The following is a 17,580-nucleotide window of genomic DNA, read 5'->3' as shown; positions in this document are numbered from 1 at the left end:
ATATAAATAAATTAAAAAATATTAGGACTACAGTGTATATTTATATCAAAATATTAAATAAATTAAATTACGATTAATTATTAATAATCTATTCGAATATTGATTATTTTATGACTTTTTTTTTATATTTCATTTAACAGCAATTAAAAAAAATAATTTAATGTAATTTTTGTTTAATGTTTTATATTTTTTATAATCTCTGATGCTAATAAAATTATTTTATTTATAATTAAGGAAATCTTTAATCAATAAATATGATTAATTTTTCAATTTTAATTAATTATATTAATTTTAAAGTTTAATTCCATTACCTACACATTAAATAAATAAATAAAAACCTATTTGGTTTCACAAAGTTACTATAAAAGATAAACTAAAATAAATCAATAACATATTGATTTAATTAAGAAAACTGTTGAAATGCCGAAATTGCTGGAAAAAATTCGTTGAAATGCCTGAAGTTTTAAAATACCTAAATCTACCCTTGAGTATGACGACTCTTCAGTATTTATATGGTATAAATTTGTTTTACGATTTTGGAATATTGTATGCCATCGACATTTCTTTAAAGTTAATAAAGAAATGTCGAATATAATGATCAAAAAACAATTGCAAACAACGATTTCGATTTTTTTTTTTTTTGCATAGTGATTTAATAACAGTAGTAGTAATAACGATTTAATTTGATAATAATAATAAATTTAAAATAATTTATTTAATAACAAAATTACAAAAATGTATTGGCATTGTTTAAAAATATTTTTGCACCAAATTTGTGCAAGAAAAATTAGATATATTAAAATTACATTGATTTTTGTCAACTAATTCCAAATATAGCAGACGACTTCTTTTTTCTTTTTCTTTCAGGAAATACCTGTATTCCCCCTATCAAACTAATCTGAATATTATAATTGATAATTTTAAGTTTTGAATATCGTAAAATCCAAAATGAATAGAACTTTACATCAAAGCATATAAGTGAACCAAAATCATTCAAGTAAATTGAATATTAAAAATAGTTTCTCGGGTAGATAATAGATGGCAGCACAAACTTTTTATTCCTGTGAGTAAATGTTGGCACAGTAGTTCATCCAGCAATGGATTATGCATGAATTCATCGTCAAAAGTTAAGTTTTTTCAAATTATATTCTTAAAAAGAAGATGGAAATGATTTGCTTATAATTTCAAAAAATTTGATGCATTAAATGGAATTTATAACAATACTTCTGCTAGGCAATAAATAAGTTCGTCAACTTTAAAAAAATAATTTTTGAAAATATGACTGAAAAATGATAAAAATTTCTTGAAATTTCTTTTTTCTCTCTTTTCCTTTTGAAGGAAATGCTGTTTCGGCATGTTCAATGCGGAATCTACCATTTTCTGAAAGCAAAAGTTAAATCGCATTAATGCATTCTCAACAGTAGCTCTTAGCATATCAGGAGGAATGTTACACACGTGTTGGTTATCGTATGTTTCAGTTCCGCCAAATAATTTAGATTATCACCATAAATAATGCTTTTGAGAAAACACACATTGAACATGTATTGTAACACGTTTCAGAAAAACGATTAAACACATTTTAAACCGGTGTCTTCATGTCCTATTTTGTTTAACAATAATGATACATTAACTTTCATTTTTTTTGGCAGAAAAAAAAATTTCCATGATCTTCTTTCAATTATTACCAAGTTTGATAACATTTGGTCCAGTAGTTTTCCTTTTATGACCATTTCAAAGTAGAACTTTAATTATAACCACCCTGTAGATTCTCATGTATTTTGGAAATTTCAAATATGGTCAGCAAATCTCAATACGGTAGGAGTTTTTAACTAGAATTATCTTTTGATAAAGCTGATACTTAAAAAAAACATGCTTATACTTAAAACTTGTGTTACTCAACATATGAAAACATTTAAAAAAAAATATGAAGAAATTGTGGATTAAAATTAACAAAAGAATCATTAAAATTGACTTTAAAAATTTATTCTTTTATGATTACAGAGAATTTAAATGGGAATAATTTTATTTATTCGGTGCAGTTCGGATTTTATTATGCGGAAAACAAAATTTTTATATGCAGCATTGAAGTTCTGAATAGCTTTAAAAAATAAATATTAAAATCAATTTTTATTAATTTTTTATTTCCCATGACAATGCCCAGATCCGCTAACCTTTTTGCGAAATTTCCTTTTCTCCTGTTAAAGAAATTATTTTTTTATTTTCGAAGATATTCGATTGCATATGGATTTTGGATTATGTGAAATACATGAAAGTATTGTAATTGTTAAGAAAAATTACAACCTCAATATTTCGATGAAGTTCCGCTCTCAAGAGTTTCTTGAAACTACAAAAGAAATTCTTGAAACTATACTTGACTCTGAACATGTTAAGTTAAAGGCAAAAATGCTAATATTTTTGTTCATTTAGCTTTACTTAAATTTGGATAACTGTGACTGAAAATGGAATAAATTCTATGGCCCCTCAGATATATGGCAAGTTAACATGACATGGCATCCATCACTGTCTAGTGTCTTAAACAACGCCATCGCGTCTTTTATCGCTCTAAAAGATGCAAAATGAATTCCAAACCTTAATCAAAACGATATACTTATTAAATTTCTCATGAGCATGAAGTGATTTCTTTTATAATAATCCATTTGATATACACTAAGCACCAAACATCATCAAAGAAACACACACAGGAATATAAATAAAAAGTGCGCAACTTTTATTCAGTAAAAACGTTTTTACAAAAATAGTCGCGAAACTGGTAAAAAATATCATACAATTCACCCGATTTATTTTAACAAAGATGGTAACCTTCTATAAGATAACATTTTGCTTTAAAAACACCACATCACACTAATATAAAATAACAGCTTATGCAACAGCGTCCATTGCGATGAATGCTACGAATAAAAAGGCAGTGCCCAGCAGGTCCCCGAATGCTGTGAGGTAGGGGATGGCAGCATCATCTGGATCGAATCCCCATTTCCATAGCCAGTGCACGAGACAGTGGGCCATGTAGAGGAGGATGGCAACCTGTAGAAGAGCGGCGATCAGGTAGAAGGAGATGAATTCTACTGTTAGAGGGCTGTTGGTGCTCTTTAAGAAATGGACGCAGGTGATGAAAATTAGATGCCCGGGAATGGCAATGAGGATTAGAATTCGACAAGTTCGAGCATGGACATCTGCAAAAAGAGAACAAAAAATTATTTATACATACATTTTTTTTATATTTAAGACAATGATGTGACACAACTAATTAATGCAGTTAAGATATATGAAATCAACTACTATTTTATAGTTTTTTTTAACCTTTAGTACCGAAGTGCCTGTAGAGTGCTAAACAAAGTTGAATTTTTTTTGAAGTTGAGCTTTATATTAAAATTTCATTTTTATGCAAGACAAAGAGTACTGAAAACTGTATTCAAGTGCTTTTAGAATGAGAAGAAAAAAGGAATTTAGCTATACTCCATTTTGAAACTCGAGGAGGATTGCTGAAAATGTTTACCTAAATACCTACATGCTTTTACAATGTCAAGTAACATCAAATTTAGTGTAATTTTCATAATATACTTCCCTTTCAGATCAAAAGGATGAAAATTCTAGAACGAATCTCGTCTTTTTCAGCCATAGATGGGTAATACGGATGGCAAGTGATCAGGTACCTGCAGGCTGACACAAAAAATAGATGTTTGAAAGTCAACTACAGATTTAAGGTGCAACAAAACCACATGGAGTTTAAATCTTCGATGAAATAGATCTCTGTCAGGCTATCGCGGTGATATGCATGATATTCAACTACCAGTAATTCATTACACATCGTTCAATGTTGGGAAACTTACAGCATTAGTTATTAAAGAATCACAGATAAAGCTTGAATTTTCATGTAGCCAAACTAGTAAAGATAGTCTACAAATTCAACAGCAACATTTATTTTAGTTTAATTTATATTAATGTCCCATCTTGAAGGGACATTAATATACACTAGGATATTTTGGTCAGAAGTTTGTCAACTGACTTCAGATTTAAAGAACACAAGGTCCACATAGAGGCGGATAATTTTTTGCAAAATTATCGAACCAAAAATTCAATACTGGAAGTTTATTTGTGATGATCTCAATAACTATATTTCAAGATATGAGTTTCAGAGCGTTCATTTTTTCAATTTCGTAGACTTAAAGAAGATTTTATTTTTAAATTTCAAAACTAACGAATAAAATTAAATTACCCATATATAATAAATAACGCTATAGTTGTTCATCACCAACAATAAACAAAAACATTTTTGAATAACATTAATGATTCAACTTACTCTTTCCAAACCAGGCTACAAATGGACTGACGCAAAGTTCTCCGGGCTCCAGTAATCCCGGCATTGCCTTTTGATGGAGATAGGTTGAGATCCTACAAGCTTGAACAGCCACTAAGTTTCCACCGACACCTGTAATAGAAATAAAGATATTTGCATTATATAGGTACTCGAAAATGTGAATAAAAGACAAAAAATAATTTAAAAAAACACGCTTTTATAACTGTACTAAAATGTAGAAAATATTTTTTTAGTCAGGACATGGATGCCATCAACAAAACCGTTAAAGCATAAAGAGCTTTAAGTACTCTAATTAAATATATTATAAGTACTCTAATTAAATATGAATTTTAATCGCATTTATAATAGATATTTTTAACGAATCGAATGTTAACGATATTTTTTTCATGGTCATTGCAGTTAACTTTCCTTGTCAGCTCCACATGTCTTTAGGATATTATGCAGCCTTCACATGTCTTTACGATATTATGTTGACCTCAAAATTTTCGATAAAAATAAATTTATCTATTGCTTCAGCGCACTAATAAAGGCACATTTTCAAAAATAATATCATTTTTATTATTTTGCCTAAATGTGTGCCCTTGTATCAGTTTTAGCTCATTTTGATACAAAAGTTCAGTGGTGGAGCAACCGAAAATAATCCATAAAACGATTGTTAAGTATACTTATCAATATAAAATGAGAAAACTTTATTTATAATATTAGATATAAAATTACAATTTAATAAACAATGGACTTTTGAATTTAAAAGCTATTATTTCAGTCAGTTTCTTTTAAAGTCAAAAGTATATTTGTTTTTCTTTTTTGGTGTTAAAACATCTCTTTTTTAAAATTTCCGATCAAAAATTAAAAAAAACAAACACATTTTGAATTAACAATCGAGTATACTAGATAAGTTATATATGATATGCTAAATCCTTGATCACGGAAATTATATATATATTTTTAAATTAGCCGCCTATGGTGACCATCTGAGTCGTCGGGTATATTAGTTATGATCAATTAAATCTCTTTTGCATAACTTGATGATTCCCTGAATAAAATAGTTTTCAACATTAAATTGCAAAATACTTTAAAATCATATTTTACCATAACGCCATTAAAAAAACTAACTTTCCGGGTACTCCATTTTCTTATTGCATATTATTCTTCATTTTCAGGGAAATTACTTTTTAATTACTTTCTAATTGTACTAAACTTTACACAATGAAAAAAAATTAAGCTTATAAATATTTCCTTTCAATAATAATTATAGCAATTTGAATATCATTTCAGTAATAAAATTCAAACTATTACTGTTAAGAAGGCAAAAAATAACATTAAAAAATTGCTAAAATTCAGGAAAAATTTGTATGACATATAAAAATCAGAAAGACAATTAAAATATAAAAAGTCAACACCGTATTCCTACAATCCAATATATATTTGTATCAAATTTGGCAACTCTAGATTAAATGATCTAGCCTATAGAACACCAATACTCATACACCTACACGAATTCTTTTTTCTATTCTAAGTAGACAGAGATATGCATCTAAAAACTGTTACTCACCATTGATTACTGGTTGACATGCTGCAATCTCCTTGAATCTAGCAACAGCAAAGTTTAGGATGTAGCCTCCTCCACTGCAAAAACAATTCCACAATTATTACTAAGCAGAAGACTCTCTTTCGAACATTTTATCTCATTTATTATTCTTGATATTTGTATAAAATCTGATCTTGCGAGTTACGTTTTTATATTTTAAAACTTTTTATGTAACTAGATAATTCTTATCTCATGATTTATTTTTTTCCCTTCTCTTTTACTATCACTATAACGAAGTTTTATTAATATAAATATATTAATTAATCTTTATTATTAATAAAGATATTAATACCTATAGCATTATGTGAGAAATAAATCAAATATTATTTCTGAATTCGAGTCTAATAAAGAATTGGAATTTTTCCTAGCCCAAACCATTATTTATCAGTAACAACAATTTTAAAACATTTTTTATTTAAATTTTTCCATTTATATGAGATGAATCAGTGACGTTCAGATCAAGTAATTTTTTCTCTTGCCGCCTTCTAAGTTCCATCAAATCCCATGAATTAATACAGAAATGCATATAAAAGCAAATTATTCCTGGAATGTTAAATGGCATCATCAAGCCGGAAAAAATTAATTAGACTGCAATGTCATATTTTAATTCATTGATATATTTAAAAAACATTCTTGTTAAAAAATATGAATATGCCAGCTTTAAAAAATAATGTACATTTCTTTCTGCATACAATTAAAAATGCTTCTTATGTCACTGGAAAAAAAAGTGTGTGTGTGTGTGTTTTTTTATCACAATTTAATAATTTTTCCTAACGTATAATTTTTTTATGTTATCTGTGTGGAGTATAATATAATTTTTTGTATGTTATCTGTGTATTACATTTCAGGAAAGAATTTTTCATTTTTGGCCCATAGGACATACTTTCTTAACTTTTGGAACTTGTCATATAAAAGTAAAAAAAAAGATGAAAAATTCTTTACTCTAAAATACGAAATTTTATTTAGAAAATTGACAAATATGCAAAATTTACATAAAAAGTGTCTCAATATTAGTAAAAGATCTTGGTTAAATTAGAATTATTATAGGAATTTAGCAGTATTGCTATAATTTATTATGAATTTGTTACAACTATAATTTAACAAATTCATAATAACGGTTCAAACATTCGCTATTATTACAATTTACTATGCATTAGTTATTTAATTTATTAGAAATTTACATGAAAAGTGTCTCAATATTAGTTAACAGATCTTGATTCGATTAAAATCATTGAGTTTAGCAGTATTACTATAATTTAACAAATTCATAGTGACAGTTTTATGACTACTATAATTTACTATGTATTTGTTACTTAATTTATTGGGAATTTACATGAAAAGTGTCCCGATATTATTTAATAGATCTTGATTCGATTAAAATTATAAAAGGAGTTTATATATTTTAAAAGTCTGGAAATGCTGATACATGAAATTTATAATCTGATCATTTCCTTAAGAATGAAACTTCCACGTTTCATTAAATTGATAGCCATAACTATAAAAAAATTACTATTTTAGCGCGTGTTTACCTCGAAATAGCAACTGCGCTAATTATTGGAATCCATCCTGAGTAGAGAACATGCCTAGTGTAGATGTTTCGGTAGGAGAGCACTGCCCATAATGGAATCAAACATATCAAAACAATGAGGACTGCTGCTTCAACCCAAACGTACTGGCCTGAAATTTCAATAATCGCACTTTGTTAATTCATCTACAAATGCTTTTATATTTGTTGCAATTATTTGTTTATTAAATCATTGGCTTGAAATCACTCTTTTCTTTATTTACCATTTATATTTGAAACATTTTTTTAAAAATTCAGAACGCCTTCCTCACACAATTTTTCAGTATAATCAGTTTCAGAATTCTGTATAAGGATTGAACCAGTGTTTCACAATGCATTCAAAAATATAACACATGATGCTATTTAAACTGAAAAAAAAAAATGCTCTGTGCTCATATCAGCAACGAAGAAATTCTTCTGATACTTCATAAAACTTAAAATAAATGTCGATCATTTTCTCATAACCTCTGTTAAGGTTATTCTGACAAATCCTCGTAAACAGTGGAACAGAAATCAAACCTAATCATGAAGAAATGACACCTCTTTCAGTTCTTTGACACTAAAAAGAGTATATTATTTATAATACTTATTCATGTTGTTTTTTCTTATGGCACTTGCCATGGACAAGCCCGCTGTTACGAAGACAGCGATTTTAAGCCGGTGGGGGAGTGTCTCTTGTTCTTATAGTAGCGCCAACTAGGGCCAAGAGTACGTTTTTGCTACTCACGCATGACTCATTCGCTTGCCCAACCCCTTTTTACAGGAGGGCACATTCATACATATCACAGATAGAACAACGGAAGAACAACCATGCCCAAACCGGGATTCGAACCCAGGACGTCCAGATCGCGGGGAAGAATACTTATATAATACTCAGGTAATTTTAGGGATGTTGCTGTAAATTATCCAAAAATGAATCCATTCTGTCATACCTCTAATCTCCACGTAGCTGTTCCGGTAGCGTAGCTGTTCTCTTCACTTCACTCCTTTCAGGAGTGAAGTGAAGAGAGTGGAAGATTTGCGCAGGGGAGTTGGTGGCTGACACCGGTAAGAACGTGTTAGTAGGAGTTCCAGTAAGAACTCCAAGAAATTAGTTGAAATTTTAATCAAAATTTAATTGTACATATGTAAATAACCATCAGTCATTTAATCCATAAGATATATTCATAATAATCCATCCATAAAAAACTTGTGTTACCAAGAAAAATGTCATCACTTGTGTCAAGGCACTCGACACATTCTAACATACTGAATTAGTTAAAAGATTCAGCCAAAAATGTTAAGTTATCTATGTATCTGAGAAAAATCAGAAAAATCTTTCAAAGAGATGAATTAATATAACGTTCAATTTTAAATAAATACTATGTTGTTTGAAATGGATTTTTTTTAATTTTGATAAATAGTTACATAACAAAGACAATACTTGATTTGCTCGGTCTTGGCCAAGTTTCAACGCTGCTTAGACATTAAAAAAATTTGATCCTTAACGAATTTAGTGTCAAATTCGAACATGTGACTCTGCTACGAAGTCTCTCTGACTTCATATGAACAGATTCCTTTCAGTACTTTAGTAACTACGCCTAAAAATAAAACTATTACGTATAATAATTATTTTGAATTTTGCTTTTATTAAATGATTCTACCTATAAAACGTAAAGAGCTAAATGGATGTACATATTTAGTGTCTAAAATGTAGTTCAATATCAAATTTTCTATCCAATCTATAAAGGGATTATATGTCAGTTGCTTTGTATTCTCCTATGAATATAAATGCGAACTTAAATATGAACGACCTGGATAAATGCAATTTGGTACATAAATTTAGTATCTAAAATCTACATTCTTGTTAAATTTTAAATTAAATCCCTCAAAGAATTGACGGATGATGAATTTTACTTTCGCACGCATGTAAGCGCAGTAACTTAAAAATACCAACAATTTAATGAAATTTAATTTGATATGTGATTTATTTACTGTTAAACTGTAGCTTAGTATCAAATTTCGGTTCCAAAAATTCGAAAAAAAATGCCTATTCGATCTTCTTTATTATATATCTTGCACATTAAAATCTTCTACGAACAGAACTCTGAAAAGCTAATTACTCGTGGTATTCAGGCATTATTTTTTTTTATCCTAGGGTATGACATCTTCATTAAAGAGTGTGCAATATTTTTTTTTTTGGTGGGAGGGGTCACTTTAACTGATTTAACCCTTTCTAGTGCCGTGGGAAGTATGCTTCCCACCAAATTTATCAATCTTTGTATGAAATTATGTAGGTTGGCATAAGTTCTGACACATTTTTTTAGTAAGTCAGAACCTTAGAGGCTTCAGTTCTTTATCTCAGACAAAATGATATGTCTTGATTTGTTACTTAATTATTAATTAACCAAATTAATTAATAAATCAAATTAAATTTATCTAATAAGCTAAATGAATCCTTTTTCTTATTCTAATTTCAAGCCTAAAAATATTTTAACATAATATGATTAGAAAAAAATGGCCCTTTAAAGGGTTAATACATTAGACTTGATATAATAAGTGTTGTGATACAAGTCGGTGCTTTAAAGCTGCCAAACATAGAGTTTTGATAGGAAATGGCAATCTTACATTATTCTCACCTGATTTTGAGAAGATGTAGCTGGAGATGCAAGAGAGGAGAGCCAGTGTGACCACGTCTCCAAGCGAGGCTGCAATCGGAGCTGCGATGTTATCCGGATTGATGTTCAGCTTTCGTGAATACACGACCACAAAAATTGTAATGGAACCTGAGAAATAAAATAGCACGGAAATTCAAAGTAAATGATTTTTTTATGACACACTATGTGCCTCATTATCAAGAAATAAATATTCGACAAACGATTAAAATTATGGTGAAACATTTTTGTTGGCTTTTAAAAACAATTTATGATCAAAGTGTTTTCTCATCCAAAAACCACTGAGACTACTAATGAATTTTTTGAAAGGCCCAGACACAGATCTGTCTAATGGCTGCAATTTATGTCATATGTGGGGTGTTCTTGGCAAAAATACTCTTCCTATTTTTTTAATAAAATACAGTGTTAGTAATAATACTAATGATTGCCCAATTGAAAAACAGGTTTGTCTTTGATTGCTTTAATATATTTTACAAAATTTTAAGGTTTAGTAAAATTTAATATAAAGTTTTAAATATTTTAGAAAAACTTCAAAAGCTTCTATTATCGTTATTACTTGAACTATTGAAAACTGCGGAATTTATTATTTTTTTCATCAAAAATAACGAAAACCTTTGCCTCCATTTCCCATCAAAAATAATGTCGTAAAATGATAGAACGTCTATTAGCATATTAATATACAGCATATATACATACACCTGGTCCAAATGGTATAGATTATACCAACCACATATAGTTACTGTTCCTATTTCTTATAGAATCCTATATTTGTCATTACGTAATATCAAATCCTTTATTATAAGGAATCATGATAAACTAATTAATCTTAATCGAGGTATCAAATTCAAATTTGTGAAAAATTGTCCAAAATTAAAATAATTATAATTAAATTTATTATTATTTAGGATAAATGAAAGATTTATTTTCGCAGATAAATATAAATGTGAGTTCGTAAAAAGAAAGTAATGTTGCGATTTTTTTTTAATTCTAAAAAAAGATCATGAGCATAAAATTATCATTTATATTATTATGGAATTAAGAAGTGAAAATACAAACTAATTCAGCAGCGGACCAAGTTTATTGAAATTAGGTTACTATTAACATTATATCAAATCATGATAACTGTTCTAGTAAAAGTTTCATTTTTTTTTTCAAACATATGCTTTGTAACAAAATTTTCTCTTATTCCATATTTTCCCAAATCTCTTTCTTTTATATTATTTATTACATTATTTTATTATAGGGTTATTTAAAAAACAATACCTGTACAACTAAAAGTTTCATTTTATCTTAAAGATTTAATATTTTTTAACAATATTTACATATTATATATTATATTTAACAATAACCACAAAAATTTTAAATTTCCTCATATATATCTTTTTTTTATTTTATCCTAATTTTTGCGAGTAGATCGATTAAATAATCTCAAATTTGTTTTGACATCACAAAAAGAAAATCAATGAAAACTCATTGAAAATAAGAATTTTTTGAAAAGAATGATAGCCTAAAACAATGATTATTGAAAAAAAAGTTCTGGAATCCACTATCTTCAGAAGTTTCTATCATTTCCAATGGGTGCTTATCTATCGTTCAATTCCTTTCCTAACAGGTGGGTGCACTTTATCTTCAAAAACGGTAATAAGCAAATGAAAGAGTGCGTAGACTTTGTCGGGTTTCATCAAAGTATCCTTTTATGGTTTGACGTACGCAGTGTAATCAGAAACCGATAACAAAGAGATGAAGTGACATCATTACCCAGATTAATACAATCTCTATAAGGAGTAAAGTTCGAATTCTAATTCTAATAGTCACTTTTTTTTAATTGATGAAATAACAAAGAATCAGAATGTCAGGGTTATTATATGAATACTACTGAATCAGTATGTAAACGATAACATGAATACAGTAACATTTTTACAAGCTTTTTAAAATTTTTTAATTGATCTGATATATCATATTGATTGAACTATTAGGTAAATATTTTAAATTTGAATTTATATTAAATTGAAAATATAAAATTAATATTGTATTTTAAAGATTGCGAAGAAATTCATCATTGTTAATTGAAAAAGCATGGCAGTTTCCTTTAAATCTGTATACTGATAGGAAATATTCAAATTCCCTATTTTTAAGGATTTCGTCTAAAGCGAGCTGCAGCGAAAATTACGAAGTGAATAACATGTAGGTAAGGGAAATAAAACATATTATTAAAGATATAGGTTTCAATTAAAACTGTAAGCTAATGTAAGTTACAGACGAAAAAGCTTATTTATTTTAAGAAATATTATAAAAAGTATTTCTATTAATATTTGTTTTACATGCATTGAAAAATAAATTCATCGCCACTTTCTTCAAAACTCTTAATAATTCGCAAATTAGGAAACTGCATGTAATCCGAATTAAATCTATAATTTCAAATAAAAATAATTTACCCAAATTTGTATAAATAATAAAAAAAAGCCATATATTAAAATTTTTAAGAAATAGCTAAAATAGTTTACTACTGAGTTATTAGACTGATAAATACTATGAGAAAAGTATATTTTAATAAAAGCATTAACCCTCTTACTGCGTAATTTTTTAAAATCACCGTTTAGATGCGATGTTTGCAAATAAATTCAAATATTTTTCAAACAAAATTATGTTATATAATATAATAAAAATCAATAATAGTAAAAATAAACACTTTAAGCTTCAAAAAATGTGAGATGCAATAGAAAATAGACTGATTGCCAACCCGCCGAAATCGCGGGATAAGCAGCTGGAGGGTTAAAATTATGGAATAATGATAAAAGTCAAGACAGAATAACCATCTTCATAATATCTGTTATTCCAAAGATATACGAATGAATGTTAATCAAATTTGATTATTAGGGAGAGATATATATTTTAAAAACAAACGTTTTCCGATTATGTTTGATTAATTAGCTAATATCTGAAATATATTGGATTGAAAGTCATTAAGACCATTAAATTTTTATTTCTTCAAATTCAAATAAAAGTATTTCATTTTGAAACTTCCGCTTAAATAATCTAAAAAGTTTTCTACTTACCAAGAACAAAGCTTGCTGCAGATGCTGTTACCAAGCTACTGGAAGACAACAGAAGCATATTATGGACGTTCAACTCTCCCTCTCGAATCCATCCTACCACTGAAGCAAACACAGACGCTATCAAGCCGAGGACAAGTGATTGGCACTGAAATAAAAAGTTTCAATATTGTAGATCACCGTTTAAATAAAAATATACATAAATTGCATTGCCTCTATGCATGGCGGAAGAAATTAAAATAAATATGTTAAGTATCTGCATTAATTTTTAATATTGCTAAAGGCATAACAAAATTAGGAATTAACAAAAAGAAATATGTTTTCCTTGCAGAAGATAAACTGTAAGTGTGACATCATCCCCAAAAATGTGCTGATGACATATTTATCCCTGAATTTTTATAATCACAATACAAAAGCCCTTAAAATCTTTCAGGTCTTTTTTGGTGCACTCTAATATACTCATGTTATTGTTTATAAAATTACATTGAATCATAAAGATGTTACACTGAACCATTTATAGGTAATAAGTAAAAGTTGCCCTGAACTGTTCGTATTTAAAATCGTAGATGAATCATATTTTTTTTGCACAAACTTTTGGTTATTCCTAACTTAAGTCATGCAATTGAGAAAAAAACCCCTCGTTATAGAAATCATATTAAAACCATAAAAGAACAAACTGTAATGTTAAGAAATGCAATTTGAATGCGCAATAATTTTCAGAATATTTCTTTCTGAAGTATATTTTTTAACCGATATTTAAAAAATGATGTAAAGATATCACATTATTTCCGTTTGTATTTGCTATAAAATATTTAATAGGTTTCTTATTGTTTATGGTTTTATTAATATAGAATTCAAAGAAAAACATATTACTCATTGCATGGAACATTTCATTCGATTAAGATTTGAGTTTAACTTATTCTTGTCTGAAAAGCATTAATAATTCTACCATATTCTACCATATTATTTGAAATGAGATCTTTTCAAAAAAAATATCTTTTATATTTTTAGTTTATCCATCAATTTCATTTATCAATCAAAATCATTATTAAAATTAAGGCAGCATAAAATAAAGATCAATAAAATTAAAAATGAAAATTTAAAAATCCTTACTTGCAAAAGACAGACGTTTCCAAATGCCATCCTCCATTGTTCCCTTGATGTATCAATGGATCCAAGATTAGCCTAAAAACACATATAAAAAGATTAAGTTGTCTGTTCATAGGTAAACAGCAACAAAAAATAATATAATTTCCATGTTAAACTGTGGCTTTATATACGACATCTGTAAACCTCTTCTTTACAAATGATTGTAAATTTTTTATACGAATAAAATAATATATATTTCGTTTGAACTATACGAGTTTAAAATACTCACTAATGTCGAGATTCTTGAAGCTAAGGTCATTTCAAGGTTGCCTTTGAGTCCAAGCAATGCTGGAACTAATACAAACATTTCAGGAACTTCTTGGAATACATTCCAGTTCTGAAAATAAAGGAAAAAAGGCATTTGAATACAAGTTTTAATTGAACTTATATTAATGAAAGCATACATTTTAGTGTTTTAAACGTTTCTCGCATAATTTATTTCTTTGTTTTGTCTCAGAAATATTCATTAAAATAAGAAGAAATGTTTCAGTTTATATTGAATAGCCCGCTGAATAAAAATATTATTTTGTTTATTTTTAAATATTTTTATAGTTTAAATATCGAAAGTGAAATTTTGTATTTGTTGATACTCCGTATGGATTAAAATATGAATAACTTTGAATCGTTTATCAATTTGTGGTCTTTACAGATGAAGTTACGTTTTTTTACACGATTAATAAGGAAAATATTTAAAATCAAACTAAGCAACATTTATCTTCATTGAATGTAGATTTTAAGCGATATAATACTGATTTCTTACACTTTCATTTCATATTAATTCAGTTTAATATAACCTTGCCCAAGCTTCATATTGCAGCCTAGCTAGATTCTATTATAAATAATCTTGTTTGTGTGAACCATTAATAGTTTTATGATTAAAACTACTTTTTTGTAAATACACGACGATTTATAAAAATAAAACACAAAAAGTGCTATAATCTCTGAATTTCATGAGAAACAAATGGAATTCTGGTCTTTGTTTCAATCTAAAATAATTTTGATTCCTAGCTTTTTCTTAAAAATAAATTTAGATTTTTTAAAAAAAAAACCGAAATTAAACGAAGTACCGTAAATCCTGTTGTTTATTACAACCCAACTCAAAGCATAACAACAGTACTTGAAATTACGGATTGTTCTAGTGGACCAGCATCAATTCAAATTTATGCGATATTTTTACAATAATATTTGATTATTTTATTTGATTTAGGAAATTAATTGATTTTACAAATTTTTATTTGATTTAGGAAATTAATTGATTTTACAATTTTTTATTTGATTTAGGAAATTAATTGATTTTACAAATGTTCTTCAAATAATTTAGGAAATTAATTGATTTAACAAATTTTTATTCGATTTAGGAAATTAATTAATTTTACAAATGTTTATTTGATTTAGGAAATTAATTGATTTTACAAATGTTTATTCGATTTAGGAAATTAATTGATTTTAGAAATTTTAATTTGATTTAGGAAATTAATTGATTTTACAAATGTTTATTCGATTTAGGAAATTAATTGATTTTAGAAATTTTAATTTGATTTAGGAAATTAATTGATTTTACAAATTTTAAATTGATTTAGGAAATTAATTGATTTAACAAATTTTTGTTTGATTCAAGAAATTAATTGATTTGACTAATTAATTCTTTTGCTCAGCTTAATTTAACGTAATAGTTGCTCACTTGAACAATGTCGAGTAGCAATCCAGCTGCCACAGTGCCGAAGCCAGCAATCATGAAAGGTATGAAGACCTGGCAGGTGATGGAACAAGCAGTTTCTTCTTTGAAGTCTTCCGCGACATCTTTGCCCTTGAGAGGATCATCCTTCTGCAAGAGATTGCTTCCGGGGATGATGAAATCCTTGGGAGGAAGAGGACCTACAAGAGAGCAATGTTTAAATTGAAAGGATGTATTTTTAATATCATTTAGAGAGCAAAAATTGAATTCATTTGTTGAAATTATCTAATTGTCCCATACAAAAGCGTCTCCCAAATTCCAAACATCTATAATCATTTAACCCTTTAAAGGGCCATTTTTTTCTAGTCATATCATGTTAAAATATTTTTAGGCTTGAAATTAGAATAAGAAAAGGGATTCAGTTAACTTATTAGATAAATTTAATTTGATTAATTAATTAAATTGGTTAATTAATAATTAAGTAACAAATCAAGATACATCATTTTGTCTGAGATAAAGAACTGAAGCATCTAAGTTTCTGACTTACTAAAAAAATTTGTCAGAACTTATGCCAACCTACATAATTTCATACAAAGATGGATAAATTTGGTGGGAAGCATATTTCCCACGGCCCTAGAAAGGGTTGAATACTAACAAAAATCTGAAACCATCAATGAATATTATCCTTTGTTATAAAGGTTTCTATTATCTTCTGTGAATTGATTCAAATACATAAAGAAAACAAGAAATGACTCAGGAATCAATGGAGGTTATGATTGATATTAATAAGAAAAAAAAAAAAAAAGAGAGAGAATTTGAGTCAAAGATATTCATAAAATGACATATCTTCAGACCAAAATGAAGAGGATGTCTGATGTCGTTCAGAAAACAGATGGTGAATGACTCAAAGATTTTTAAAATTGATTGTTTTAAAATGTCTTCAAATCCTTTTATTCATCCGTTATTTTAGTCATTTTCTTCATGTTTGTCAGTATGTTTTCTTCGTATAATGTGGCGTGCCTTAATGGCGATGTGCTGTAATATATTTAAGAAATCTAAAGGCATTGGAATATATAAAAATAGTTTCAAATTTATTATCGCAATGACATTTCCAACACTTTCTTACTTCAAAATCCTAATAAAAGATGGCATGCTTTTTTCTTTAGTTTGTGGTAGCTCTTAGAGAAATTGTTTTTTTCCCAGTAATTTGATACTTTCTCATTTCTATCCGATGCGGGATTAATAAAGATGATTTACTCTTTAGAAAGAAGTATTTATGAATAATCAAAAATAGCTATATTTTCTCCTTTACAAATATTGCAGAAAAGCAATCTCTTTGTTTAAAGCTTCTTTAGATTTCCCAAGAACGAAATAGAATTCATATGTTAGAAGAAAAAAAAAAAAAAAAGAAGAGGAAAGTTAATATATGGAGGAAATTGAAAAAAATATATACATAAGAAAAGAAAGCGAATCTTATTTTGCAAGTAGGAAAAGACGGATTTACTTCATTTCAGCAATATTTCAATTCATTTGAATAGTATATTTACGAACAAAAATGTTA

The 17,580-nt window shown here is 27.7% G+C and overlaps 1 protein-coding gene across 2 annotated transcripts in view; it reads right to left on the bottom strand.

The window, feature by feature from the left end:
* Positions 1-2,705: 2,705 nt before the first annotated feature.
* LOC129965452 (solute carrier family 41 member 1-like) overlaps positions 2,706-17,580 on the bottom strand; it is a 32,095-nt gene continuing 17,220 nt past the window's right edge. For both annotated transcript variants that reach the window (XM_056079325.1, XM_056079324.1), the window contains 9 exons: positions 16,026-16,219; positions 14,574-14,681; positions 14,309-14,380; positions 13,199-13,343; positions 10,107-10,253; positions 7,454-7,601; positions 5,889-5,962; positions 4,319-4,447; positions 2,706-3,191 (listed from right to left, as the gene is read on the bottom strand). In XM_056079325.1, coding sequence (XP_055935300.1) covers positions 2,881-3,191; positions 4,319-4,447; positions 5,889-5,962; positions 7,454-7,601; positions 10,107-10,253; positions 13,199-13,343; positions 14,309-14,380; positions 14,574-14,681; positions 16,026-16,219 — 1,328 coding nt within the window. In that variant the 3' untranslated portion in view covers positions 2,706-2,880. The remainder of the gene's footprint in view (positions 3,192-4,318; positions 4,448-5,888; positions 5,963-7,453; positions 7,602-10,106; positions 10,254-13,198; positions 13,344-14,308; positions 14,381-14,573; positions 14,682-16,025; positions 16,220-17,580) is intronic.

Source organism: Argiope bruennichi, chromosome 4, assembly GCF_947563725.1.
Source record: "Argiope bruennichi chromosome 4, qqArgBrue1.1, whole genome shotgun sequence".
In the NCBI taxonomy this organism is placed as follows: domain Eukaryota; kingdom Metazoa; phylum Arthropoda; class Arachnida; order Araneae; family Araneidae; genus Argiope; species Argiope bruennichi.
This window is presented reverse-complemented; position numbering and strand designations above follow the sequence as displayed.